At 39.0% G+C, this 13,641-nt stretch overlaps 1 protein-coding gene across 1 annotated transcript in view; it reads left to right on the forward strand.

Moving 5' to 3' along the window:
• The window catches only part of LAMA2 (laminin subunit alpha 2), a 291,049-nt gene that overhangs the window by 264,582 nt on the left and 12,826 nt on the right, over window positions 1-13,641 (forward strand). Inside the window, exons 52-56 of the mRNA XM_081997942.1 lie at window positions 1,507-1,725; window positions 3,116-3,264; window positions 6,968-7,144; window positions 8,088-8,304; window positions 13,390-13,502. Coding sequence (XP_081854068.1) covers window positions 1,507-1,725; window positions 3,116-3,264; window positions 6,968-7,144; window positions 8,088-8,304; window positions 13,390-13,502 — 875 coding nt within the window. The remainder of the gene's footprint in view (window positions 1-1,506; window positions 1,726-3,115; window positions 3,265-6,967; window positions 7,145-8,087; window positions 8,305-13,389; window positions 13,503-13,641) is intronic.

The following is a 13,641-nucleotide window of genomic DNA, read 5'->3' on the forward strand; positions in this document are numbered from 1 at the left end:
GTATGCTATTTAAGATAGTTTTGCAAGCAGATGTATCATCTAGAGTTCCATATCAGATACCACTACAGCAAATCCAAATGAGTTGTTCTTAAACAGATGCTCTCCAAATATATTTCTCCAAAACATTGCAAATTTCATTTTAACAGTGACTGGAACCTGGCCAGGCCAAAATAAAGATGAGTACCCTCTATTGCTGAGTTTATCACTTCTATCTCTGGCCTTTATCAGAGGAAAAAGCACACAACAATAGAACTCGCAGACAGGGTATTAGACTAGATGGATCTGTCATGAGATGGCCATTTTTAAGTTTTCAGGTTTGTAACAAAGCTAAGCTGTGAACAACCAGATTGCTCAAATGCTTTTGAATCTGACAAATTTGGGTTCAGCAAAAATACTCTACAGAAGTTCATACTTGTTTGCATTTATTGTAGATTCTTTCCTGAAGAGGAAAGAAGGATAGTTGTGTTGATTTTCTTCTATTGCTATGAATCTTAGAAAGAACTTTGTTTTTGACGTAATTTTGTAACTCGTGAGGTTTCAGAATTTGAAATCTAACTGGATTAACCATTTTCTTGGGGAATTAAATAAAACATCCTAATTGTACAAAACAGGATATGTAGGATAATTAAAAAGAAGTAAAAGCAAAAGATAAAGGCTGGATATATGCTCAATTATTTAAATGCCCTCAGATTTTAGAGAAAGGTGAACATCATCAGCAATGATTTTATCTAGCATAATCTATTATCTCTATACTTGAAAACAGTTCTACTGCACTGAAAGAATGTTGAGTTATTTTAGAAAAAGTTACTGTTTCTGTAGACTGGTCTTCCCCAGCTGGAAGAGTACAAGAATTGTACAGATTCAGACATTAATTACAGTGATTATAGAAAATATTCAGGAGTTTGCATTGATGTATTATTTGATGACATATTCTAGTCTTTAACTTGCGTTAATGGCTACCAATGTCCAAAGAGTTGGGCCATGCGCAACAACTACTTCATTTATGAGCCTGAATCATCAGGAAAGCAGTGATGCTTAGTGAAGCAATAATGATGAAGCAATGATGACTGATTAGTGGACAGTATTTTTTAGGCACATTTGACAAATAACAGAATCTAGTTTATGTTCATATCGACTGTTGTTATCTATTGCATTGATCTAAAAGCAAAATCTCACTGTATTAACTCAATGGAAAACATTCATATAAAAAAAGATCTGTGAGCAGTTATTTTTAATCCAAGAGGATATACCAAAATAAGACTGGAACTTTGCCTTCCTGCAAGACAGGATTTCAGAAATACTCTAATGATACCAGATGTAAACAGGTAAATTAGTGTTTGCACAACACTTCGAGAAGTAAATTGCTTCGTGTTCATTATTACTTTCCACCTCTTCACACTAGTTATATTTACATAGTTTATTATTTTAGTTAAGAAATCTTTCTGCATGTTCATACTCTTGCTTTTAATTCTATTAGTGCATTTTCCTGTCCTCTTCTTCCTACAGAACATTTACACGGTTAGCTTCCCCAAGCCAGGTTTTGTGGAACTGCAGCCTGTCGCCTTTGACATGGGCACAGAAATCAACCTCTCCTTCAGCACCAAGAATGAGTCTGGGATCATCTTGTTTGGCACAAGTGGCACAGTTGTCACCCCCAGGAGAAAGCGCAGGTACACTGGAAGGAAAGCTGCCCCTCCGAGGAGAAAGCGCAGACAGACAGGACAGGTAAGAGGAACCTAGCAAAAGATAAAGAAAACCCGCAATTTTACTGAACTTCTTCCACTTGGTTTGTTTCAAGACACTGCCAGATGTTTGTACTTAAATTAAAATTCAGTGCTTGGGAATGAATTATTTCTAATGTTACCCTTTATCTGATAGAGAATCTGATAGAGGCTCAGAATTGTTTCTTTGCATTGAAGTAACTCTTTCTCTTAAATCTTTACAGCGAGGCATCCATTGCTTGTTGTTAAACAGCAGTAGATTCATTTTTCTATCATATAGATTCTTCCATGTTGTTTTTTTAATCGAACCTAAATATGAGAGAATACTATTCTCCACTCATTCTGAGGACTACTTATGCACTATTAATGCTTGGAGACATCTGTCGTTCCTGTTCCTATAGACATAAATGAGGATCATTCTGTTTCCCCTGAGACCAAAACCAAAATGCTGCTAAAAGTAGTGCAAGATAAGTCCCTTGTTTGGGATCATTGCTGTGGGATATGAGACTTAAGAGTGCTCCAACCTCTCTCTCTCTCCCATAAAATACAAATCTGCAGTATAAATCCTTTCTGAAGAAGAGGATAGAGTCAGTCTGTTCAGAGGAAGTACCTACAGAGTCCAAGTGACTAACTGGTAAAAGTGTGATTGCTGTTAGGAATTACTCAAATCTTGATTAATTAAAAACCTCACAGACAGATATAGTACAACAGAGATAAACACAGTATTTTGATGCTTTCTTTGTTCAGGACTTCTGGGAAATGGTATTTCATTAATCTCCTTCCTGCCTGTTTTGAAAGAGAGCTCTCAGTGACCTGGATCAACACAGTCCAGTCACAACACATTATAATGGCTCACCCACATTACAGGGTGAGCCTTCAGGGTAGGGGCTCCTTTATCATTTCCCAGCTCTTCAGGTCACAGAAGTGAGTGTCATGCTGACACTCATTGCTATAGTAACTGGAAGTTAGATCCCGAAATCTGCTACAACGTGGTATTGGTTGCTAGAGTAACTGCTGGTGTGATTTGCCAGCCCTCCAAACACAGAACTCACACCGAGATCAATGCTATTCAGGGCTTGATAGGTTTAAGACCAGGCCTTGCAACAGCAAAAATCAGAAGAATTGTAGGTTAGAAGTCTCCATCCTTCCCTGCAAACAGGTATGCAGAGAGTCAAATCTTTTGATGAGGCTTTCCAGCATGACCTCATTTTACCCATCCCTCATTATAAAAATGCAACAGAATCTGAATACAGCAGCAACAGCAGTATCTTGACTATGGTGAGCGAATTAAAAACCAGTGTAAGAAAATAAAACATACACACTAATGTAAAGCCGAGTGAAATAATTTCTTTCCAAATCTAACTTGCCTTCTAATACCAACATATGCATTGCAGGCCTACTATGCAGTGTTCCTGAACAGAGGTCGGCTAGAAGTGCATATCTCCACTGGGATACGGGATCCGCATAGAATCACCGTCAAACCAGAAGCTGGCGAGTTTCATGACGGCAGAGCACACTCCATCCGGATAGAAAGAGCTAAAGGGTAACAAACACCTACAAGTGCTACAGACCACACAGCACAGCTAATTCAACAAAGCGAATGTGCCAATCTCTTTAGCAATCCATGCAAATGCTTCTGCTGAGGCAAAGAATTTAGAGTAATTCCATCCTTATCCAAAAATTTTTAGAAGTTAGTTTCTGACAGTGCTTAGTACTCTGCAGAGCTAGGTTTACCTGCTTTCCCAGGCTATCAGCCTGTTTTCCCAAAGACCTGCATTTGTCTGAATTAACATCTTTAACCTTCTGATACTAGGCAAATACATTTTATTAATCGAATCTGTGGATGAGAAATACTGCTGTGGTACCATAAGTCACCTTTTCAAGATGTGTACAGAAAGACCATTTTCAAGGTGTATAAACAGCAACAGCACAGCAGCCTGTAGCCTTTTAGAGATGTCATGTGCTGGTTTATATGTACATGGGGTTACGGTGGTTCCCGGTTAAATATGGTAAAACAACGAAGACACACACACAGTCCCAGGTAAATGGCAGTCACCCTTATCACTGGGAAGCTATTGCAGACTTTCTCAGACCATGTTGTTTTAAACAGAAATTCACTTAATTTTTTTTTCCCTTTCTCAGACATTATAAAAAATAGTTATTACACTTCACCATTCAGAAAGTGATTAGAAATAGCACTACTATAGTGTATAGAACTCAGGCAGTCAGTATTATTTACAGCCTGGAATAGTCCTTGTTCCAAGTAGGGTTTGTTGTGGACATTTGGATATACAAATGTGTAAATAATGTACATTCAGTGGATTAGTGCACTATGCACAATGTTGTTCTGTTCTGTTTAAAAAAAAAAAAAAAATCAGAAAGATGTGACATCCAGCATGTTACAAAATGTGATTATCCAAGCCCACTGAACATTAGGCTTCACCCTCTCACCCCCCCCAGCACCGCAGCCTTGTTGAGCAATGATTCCTGTCTGTCTAGACCCAAAGTGCCCTTCTGTCCTCTCTATAATCTGCTTTGCTTTGTCCTTTGTCAGTATAATTTTCTGACTGAATTTCTATTGTATGGTTAAAAAAAAAATCATGTAACCAATGTCTTCAGACAGTATCTCTCTCCAGCTTCAATAACTAGTTGGAGGTAAAACTGCAGATTCTTTGGGAGAAAAAGTTATTTTGGAAATGGATGACTGCATTTTGTGAAATATTTTGTGTCACTGTGACAGAACACAAATATGCAGATGATAATAAGAAGCTCTAAACAACAAAGAAAAGTTCTTCTATGCAGTGCTATATCAAGTACAGTAGCTTGACCTGTGAGAGTACATCAAGACACAACTGCTGTACAGTATCATCCAGTGATGATGCTCATTCAGATGAAACCTTGGTGTTTTCAAGGTGGCTCTGTGGAAAACAAATTGTCTGAACTTTGCGGTTTCTGTAACCTGAAGTGGATGTGAAAAGATATAAATGAAGATTAACCCCACCTCTGTTCATGATGAACTCAAGCTTTGAATAAATATGAGGAACATCCTTCGAAAACTCTTCAGAGAGCTAATTGTCCATATAATTATGAAGTATTTACTTTCTCTTCCAAGATAATTATAGGATACTGTTGAAGACTAATGCACATCATTATATGGTTCTGCTTGAAGCCAAAATATTTACTATGATAATGGCTAAAGATGAGATGAAATACTGCATGCTGGTGAAAATATTGGCAATCAGTAGCCATGGCTAACATGCAGCAGTACAAGGGATAATTCGAGTCTTGACAGTCTGGTTTCCCTAGACTTCCTCTGAAGGCAGTGGAGATAAGTGTCCTCTCTGGGACACTTCACAGAACCTAAATTAGTCTGTTGCTCTAAACTTGCCTCAGAGAAATATCTCTCCTTCTGTTTCCACTGCTGAAGGGTGTGGGGGAAATCCTAGAGATTGTCCCGAAATATAAGTCTTTTAATACCTGCTTCCTCCAACCCTTTGAAAAAAGAATCTCTTACTCTACAGCTTTCTAGACCAAATTAATCCCTGCAAAACTACAAGGTAATTGGACAATTTGCCTGTGTACAACAGTTTTCTAATTCAGGTACTTAAGTGACTATCCAGTTCTGTCTAGGACTTGTGTAATTAACAAAGCCAAGCATTTTACACAGCAAAACTAGCCTCTTTTCAATAAGCATTTTCAATATTCAGTTGCTAACATTTGTAATTGTTGTTAAGGAAGAATATTGGAGTTCAATATAATTTTGCAGTTGAAAAAAGTGAGGTTATTTGCAAGAAAATTATTATTTCTGCTATGTGCTAAGGATGCTTATTAATTCTGAAAAGTCAGGTTACTTACTTACAGATACCCAACTTGGGTTTACGTAACTAATTGTAGTCAAAGATGCTTGAATAGTTAGGTCTTGATGTGTAGTTTCACATGATTGTAACATATTTGAAACAAAAACTGCACTTCCTAAATCGGAGTTTACCAGAGACACATATAGCCTTTTTTGTGGTCCTGATTCTCTCCTGGATAAGTACTGTTAACTGTAGTCTAAGAACGTAAAGAAATTATGCCAACTAGCATTCTACATTCACCTTCAAAAATACTGAAGTTCTTATTCATCCTTTGCAACTCGGCTCACCTTGAGCTAGATTTATTTAGAAGTTGGAGATTTTCTGTGTTTCATCAATGGTAAATTGTCCCAAAGACAGCAATTAAATTTTTCACTTTGGGCGCTATACCTTTGTTATATATGTTACCCATCAAAATAATCCACTGTCTCTCAATTCCACAGACCTTACATTAATGCTGCTTTCTCAATATACACAATGTATGGCTTGGCAAACTAGTTTTTCACTTTCTGTCCCTTTTATCATGTTTCCTTGTAAATGTGGTACAAACCGCATTTGACAAAGTAGCTTTGACAGGCAAGAGCATTCAGCTCTTCTCTCACATTTGGATTCTTGCTTTTACAAGAATAATACCCTTCACCATATTTACCCCTTTCCTCTTTGCTCTTTTTTCCATTCCTTGACTTGGCTTGGTCAGCCAGCGGCGCTGTGCATCAGAGGCTCCTACCTCCCTCTGTTCAACCTTAGCAGTACCTTCCGTGGGACTGCCTTGTCTTTAACTTGTAGCACGTGCGTTACCCATGAGAATTAATTACAGCACTGGTACATGGTGAACAACCCGCAATTTTCCTACTCTGCCACCTCCTCCAGAAAAAAAGTACCAGATCTTTCAAAAAGTCTACAGTACGTATCTGTGGTGGATTCTGCGATCAGAGCAGTCTGCAGCAGTGTTTGTCCGCCTGCAAGAGATAATGGCCCGTACAAACCAGGAAACAGGGAGCCCAAACAGAATGTGACCCCATGCTGCTCCCATCCTGCTGAGCACCAAACGATCATACCTGCCCTCACGGTGCAGCAGGCTGGGCCCTCACCATGTCAGTGTTGCCATACGGCAAACCACTTCTTCCTATTCGGCCAGTGACTGACACTATTGCCCCTCCATAGCACGGCTGTGCCGGGCTCTGTCAGAGAACTACCAAGGAAACATAGCAGTAGCTGAAAACCCTCTAGTGGTTAATATGCATTTAATGGGAGCTGCTAATTACATAATTTGGGTTGCTCAGTGTTAGAGCTGGTTTAAGGAGTAAATGGGGCCTGCAAAGTGGTGAGTTCAATGCAAGCAATAACCAGAGTAAAATACATATTTCTTTGTGTTCAAATCTTTTTTCACAGCATGTTCACTGTTCAAGTAGATGAAGACAAAGGCCAGACTCAGAGATTGCCAACAGACCAGCCGATCTCTGTTAAGAAACTCTTTGTGGGGGGTACTTCTTCCCAGTTTCAGATTGCACCTCTCAGAAACATACCACCATTCGAGGGCTGTATATGGAATCTTGTCATTAATGCCACGTAAGTCTCTCTGATGACAACAAATATCTAGTTAATGAGGTCTGGTTAACTACCTTGGTTTCATTGTTGCAAGGAATCACACTAACAGCAAATCCTAGAATATGATCTGTTTTCTTAATATGCCCTTCCTTTTTTTGTCTACGATATACACTCCATAGGCTATGCAGTTAATGAACTGTTTTACAGACAAGCCAACACCTGTCTATTTATCAATAAAATCAGAGAAATTCAACAGTAACGCTGCAGTAAGACTTGCCTGAGTGATAGGTATTTATGGTGTACTATAACACTTTATTTTAAGCAAGGCTGATCTCCAAGAGTATACAATTCTGAGAACCACCATGAGAATTAATTTGGTTTGTGGAAAGTGCATGCTGCAGTAATCTGCAAGGAACGCCTAAGTAAAAAGAAAGGCAATGGTGAATAAAGTAAAACCTGTATAGCAAGTTCCCGTCTAAATCTTCCTTTCACATACCTGAAGTACCTAAATTAAGATCTCATCACCCCACACTCCATCAATGTACATCAAAGAGAAGGACTTCTCCACAATGTGATTCAACCTACCTGGTAAAGCTTGCCAAAGAATCAGGTTGGACGGGGCTCTGAGCAACCTGATCTAGTTGAAGATGTCCCTGCTAATTGCAGGGGGTTGGACTAGATGGCCTTAAAAGGTCCCTTTCAATCCAAAAACTCTATGATTCTGTGAATTTGTGATTCTATGAAAGAAGATATCTGTCTCTCCGCACTGACTGCAGAAAGGAAAGCCAATGGTGACTATCACCTCCAAGTGTCCCACTTCTGTACCTGAAACAGATGGGATGCATCCTGGCTCTTGTATCCTTTGAAGCAGAATTACACTGCAGCATGTATCTAGTCTTTACAAATGGGTGGTAAAAAGGCAGAAAAACTAATAAAAGACATCAATTTCTTTGTGTGTTCTCAGCCCCATGGACTTTGCTCAACCCGTGTCCTTTGAAAATGCAGATATTGGCCGATGTCCCTCTCTCGAACCAGAGGTTAGGCCACCTGAGGATGAACATAAACCAATCCACACAACAGTCCTGGTCCAACCTGAACCAGACACTAACGGGGAGAAAGAAAGACTAAGGACTCCTCCTGCTTCCCCTCCTCCTCCAACACCATCTCTATCTTCAGCACTTGTAAGTGTAGATCACTCAGGTAAATTTTGAAAAGTTTCTTTTTCCAGGCAGAATTGAAAAGCTAGCCATCAAGAACAATCAACTAATTTGCCACAAAATAGTAACAATTCAGTATGGTATCTTAAAGGGAACACCTTGTTGCAGGTCAGTAAAACTTGTGGATAATGGAAAACTGGTTGATGTCATTTGTTTGGATTATCACAAGAGTAATTTAAAGAATGATATAGCAGTAGAATTCCCTGTGGCTTGCATGCTTAGCCCTAAACCCTTGCACTTCAGGATGTAAGCCAAGCAATATCTGATCGGGGTTGGAAGGGAAATTTTCCTACAGGAAACCCATGCCATTATGATATTTCTTGTGCTGTTCTCTGAAACACGTGATAACAACCATGTCAGTGAGAAGATGAACAAACAGGTAAACCAGAGAGGTCTGTTTAATATGGCAGTTCTTCCACTGCTATTTTATAACTTTAGTCAGGAGACTTACAAACTTAAGAACTGAAACCCTGGTCACGGCTGAATTGAGCTCAGCTGTTGTTCCCAGAAATCTTAAATAGCTAGATAGTGGCAAGCAGTCTTATGCAACGAAATTTAAGAATAAACTTCTGTCACAAGTGTAGCAGTTTTACAAGTTGATGCAATATTTTACTGTCCAGAAAAGATATGTTTAGATATCTGAATATTAAACTGAATAATATATCAACTAGAAGTTATTCTTGGGGGTGAAATCCTTCACGTTTTATTACACCTGCATATAACCCGCAGGTTTATGCAGGATATGGTTCAGTATGAGTGAGGTTTCCAAACAGTGTGAAAAGACTGCACATTTCCCAGTTAGGACCCTATTTATACTACCATAGTAAGACAGTTTTGAGAAGTTAACAACTGGAATATTTAACTTCCCTTTTTATATATATCAAATACAAAAGAGTCAGTAAGTTTGACAGTTTCTCCCAGATTGGCTTTGTAAGATCTTTTAACCATTTTGGGAGGCGCTCCCACCCTGGGTCAGGTTTAATCATCATTCCCATTTCATACCTCCTCACTGACACAACATTACAGAACATTGTATTGGATTTTTCTGTGTGACTCAGAGATTAAGATTATCAATTAATTGCATGAAGACCAAAAAAAAAAAAAAAAGAGAAAAGAGTTGTGATTTTCAGGGAGTCAGCTGGCTCTAAGTCTGACAAAGGAACCTGAATTCATTGCCATAGTCAATACCTGTTACCTGACTGATTTTCAGAATTCATAACTGGATTTCCTTGGACATAGGTAGGATTTCTAAGAATGTTTTCCTACAAAAAAAAGTTACAAAAATTAGTCAAAACCCCCTAAGTTGCTAATGTTATATTTGACATTCACAGCCACCTTCATTGTCCAGGTGTATATGGCACAGCTTTATCTAGAAGAACTTTGTCAGGTACTATTGAAGTCTCCACAGCACATGCAGCCGTCTGTGTACCTGGAAATGGGAGCCTGGGGTTCAAGACAGGCAAGCTCCATCTTAGTTATTACCCTGTCCCGAGCCCCAGAGTTGTGTGTATCGGCCTTTTAATGCTCTAGGGCAGCATTTTTTATTCATTCCCACAAGGTGGAGTAGTTGTAACACGAGGGCTCCAATGCATCTCTCTGTTTGGAGTGGAAAGTAAGCAAATTTGCAGTATAGTAAGGCTACCATAGAAAGATAAGGAACCAGGCAACAAGGTAGAAAGGGTTATCCAATTTAATGCTCACTGTTGTGAAAGAATGCAGTCATGTTACCCCTTGATAAAGCATTACAGACAAAAAAACACAGAAGCGTATGAGAGAGCAAGTGCACATTTTCTAAGACTCTAAGCACTAAATTCTAAATAGCAAAATTGAGAGGAATAGATCTACTCCCTAATACCAGCAACTAGTCCCATTGTAACTAGGTGAGTTTCATCTATTGTCACATTATCTAGAGCTGTGATAACTTGAAACGGGAGTTCAAAATAACAATCTAAATAAAACAAACACCATTACTCCACTTTCTCTTTTGGAATAAAAATGAAACTGGTTTAGTATTCTGAAGACTTAAAAGTATTTTAAATAAAGCAAGCTTTTAGATAGTTTTTATGTTCATTCTCCAAAGTATTTTGCTGAGGAATGCTGCAACAAAATAAGTAACTACAGTCTAATAATGAGATAGCATTCATATGACAGTTAATTATACAGAAGCTCAGTGTAGAAGGTCTGTATATGGAAAATATATGACCAAAAATAAATTTTTCCACATAGTAGGCTTAAGTAAGGCATCTGTTCTGCTTAAGTCCTCTTAGGACCTTTTTTATCTCTATTTTCCATTTGCGTGTAAAAGGGGAGGGTAGTTTAATCCCAAATGAAAAAAAAACCTCTACTAAAGGCAAGACAAGATCTAGAAGTAGGACAGTTGGGAAATACACTGGTCACCAGTCTGCTGCTGCTTGCTACAGATGCCAAAATCTTTCTCAATATTGGGTAACTGCTGCTTCTGCCTCATGTTATTCACTGCTTCTCAGGATTCGCTTGCCACTGAAATGAAGAGCGCCAGCATTACTTCTGCATTTGACTCCATGACGGTATCTGCCACTATTTCTCCATGCATTACTTGATTGTTTTATTAACACTACACAATGAACTGTGGGGACTGCTTCAGCGGTGCTCCCTTTCTCCCCTAATTGCTTTCTTTGTAATTGCTAATATGGCATTGTTTGTAGAGAATGTGTGACAGTCCACCAGTGGGCTTTTCTGGTTTTCATTTCCACTGTGATACACACCTGGCTTCTTGACTTACCAGTCGAGTCCCTGACATGTGACAAGACTGAAGTGCAGCTGAAGATTTCAGCCTTGAGGGTCTCGGGTAGTACAGGAGATTATTAAGCAGCCAGGTTTAAACCCAGGACACCTGAAGGCCATTACTGAAAAAACAAAGCTGGGCTATTTTAATACAGGCTGATGATCCACGCTTGGTTCACAGTCTTGTGAAGGCTGTAAAGCTGGCTGTCCTTAGATAAAGTGAAAGCAGACACAGGCTTGTGAATAAAACCTGGTAATGCATGCCCTACAGATTTTTTTCCTTTTACTGACCTTTCCCCATCAACTTAATGAATGTTCAGTATTATCGATTAGTATTTATCAGTAAGTAATCGGTGTATGCTGGCTATGATTCCACCCATCACGCTGTGTTTGGCACTTACAGTCCTCCTGGGATGAGCCCTTCCTGGTTGGATGGGGCTCTGAGCAACCTGACCTAGTTGAAGATGTCCATGCAGGGGGTTGGACTAGATGGCCTTTGAAGGTCCTTTCCAACCCAAGGATTTTATGATTCTATGAAGAAAAGCCGCAGTTTGCTGATGCTGTGGAGCAGCCAAAGTATCAGGGCCAGACCCTTTACTAACATATACCAGCCTAGGATTGAATTTACTGTCAGAATATGTCCCTTTACCATGTAATATGTAAAAGCATGCCACAGAAAAGTGTGTGTTAGTGTATTTTCCAATTATTTTTGATTGTTTCAGTACCAGTAGTTAGTCCCTATCTTCAACTTTTAGCAAATCCAAATGCTATTGAAAGTATTATATACACTGTATTATTATTAACATAGTTGTTCAACTTCTAGATAAACCTGTAAAGCTTAAAATAATTAGAATCTTTACCCAGCGTTATGGGAATATGATTTTTTTTTCCTATTTGATGATCACTGGAAGATTGCTATCACACATTCATAACTTTGGTCCTGCTGAATTTTCCCTGTTTTTTCCCCTCCATTGCACATTGATGTGTACTTGTCGTATGCATGGTGTTCTCCTCTGTCATATTCAAACCAGCGCATTCATTATGGAAAAATAATTTTTAGAAGTTCTCTGCACTGTTGTGAAGATTTTTGTGATGTGTGAAAGCCAAAAAATATAACACTACTGAAAAACTGATTGAGAGGGGGAAAGAAATTTCCTCTTTGTGACTGAAGTCTCAGTGCCTGATGTCACTCATGACATTTTCAAAATGTTTCACAGAAAGAGCTCTTTGTCAGCAAAGCACTGCACCTTGTGCTTTGCAGGTCCCTGCTGAGTCAGCACTCAAATAAGAGACTGTCGCCAATCCAAAATTATATCAGCCACAGTGCTTAAAAACAGAGTTCGAAGCTACCAAAGTTTGGTTTTTTCCCAGCGGTATTGTCCTGATACTGTGTTGTGTTAGATCCTTTGAGTAGTTTCTTCACAATACTCCCAGCAGGAGGCAAAAGCTAGACATGAGTAGGAGCTGGTGATTACCATGGTCTTGTATTGCCCCAGGCAAGCCCTATACAAGAGCTTTAGGGCCAGAGGTTAAAAGACCTGGTGAAATTAAAAAGGGAAAATTATACTGGGCAGAAGATACTTTACCTGCCATTGTTCCACCACTTTAAGATTAACAGAAGTGGAACAGACAGGGGTTTCTTTCTTTACCCCCTGGGTAAAGTGTCTGCGTTAGACAGCTTGGGGAGTTTAACAGTTGTTACTTCTATCCATCAGTTATCAGTCTTGCCTTATTGTTTGTGGGGGCCTTTCAACAGCACATTAAACAAAGAATGCAATTATAAAATGATATGAAGAAGTAAAAGGGGGGAATCGTTGACAGGCACAGGATCTGAAACTATTTTTAATTCATTATTTTTAAGGTGCCTAGATTTCAAGTTGACAGCAAAGCATCCCTTTAAAACTTAAGTCTTGCTTCATTTCTGTAAGAGGGCATCCTACTGTCTAAAACTCAGTTATGTGAGCTAAGAGTACACTGAGCTGCCTGGAGATCACTTAAGACTCTTGTAAATGTCCACTGGTGGCATGAAAGCAGCCATGTTCATATATTACTTTTATTTGCTTTTACAGCCAGCTTAATGAGCTCTGCTTTTACACCAAGTTCCTGTCATACTTGTTTATAACCTTAGCTGGTATGATGAGCTATCAATGCATTGGAAAATTGCAGGGACAGTGTCTAGACTAGGTGGAATATTCTGACTCCTGAGCAGCTGGAAGACTTCCAGCATGTGCACAGCAGAGATAGATACAGAATATGAAGTTTGTATGATCGCTGTATATTTTACAGGATTCCTGTGCTGCTGACACAGAACCAGCCATTTTGGAAGGTGGCAAGCAATTTGGTCTTTCAAGGAACAGCCACATTGCAGTTGCATTTGATGACACCAAAGTGAAAAACAGGTATAATGTTTCAGCAATGAGTTTTAATGGAATCACGTCAAAATAAAATGCCTCTCCTAATATTCTCAAAAGCATATCCCAAAATTATCTAAGAAACATCATGTCCTGTGGCTAATTAATTTCATTATGCAAACACTAA

Source organism: Phaethon aethereus, assembly GCF_964289735.1.
Source record: "Phaethon aethereus genome assembly, chromosome: 3".
Taxonomy (NCBI): Eukaryota; Metazoa; Chordata; class Aves; order Phaethontiformes; family Phaethontidae; genus Phaethon; species Phaethon aethereus.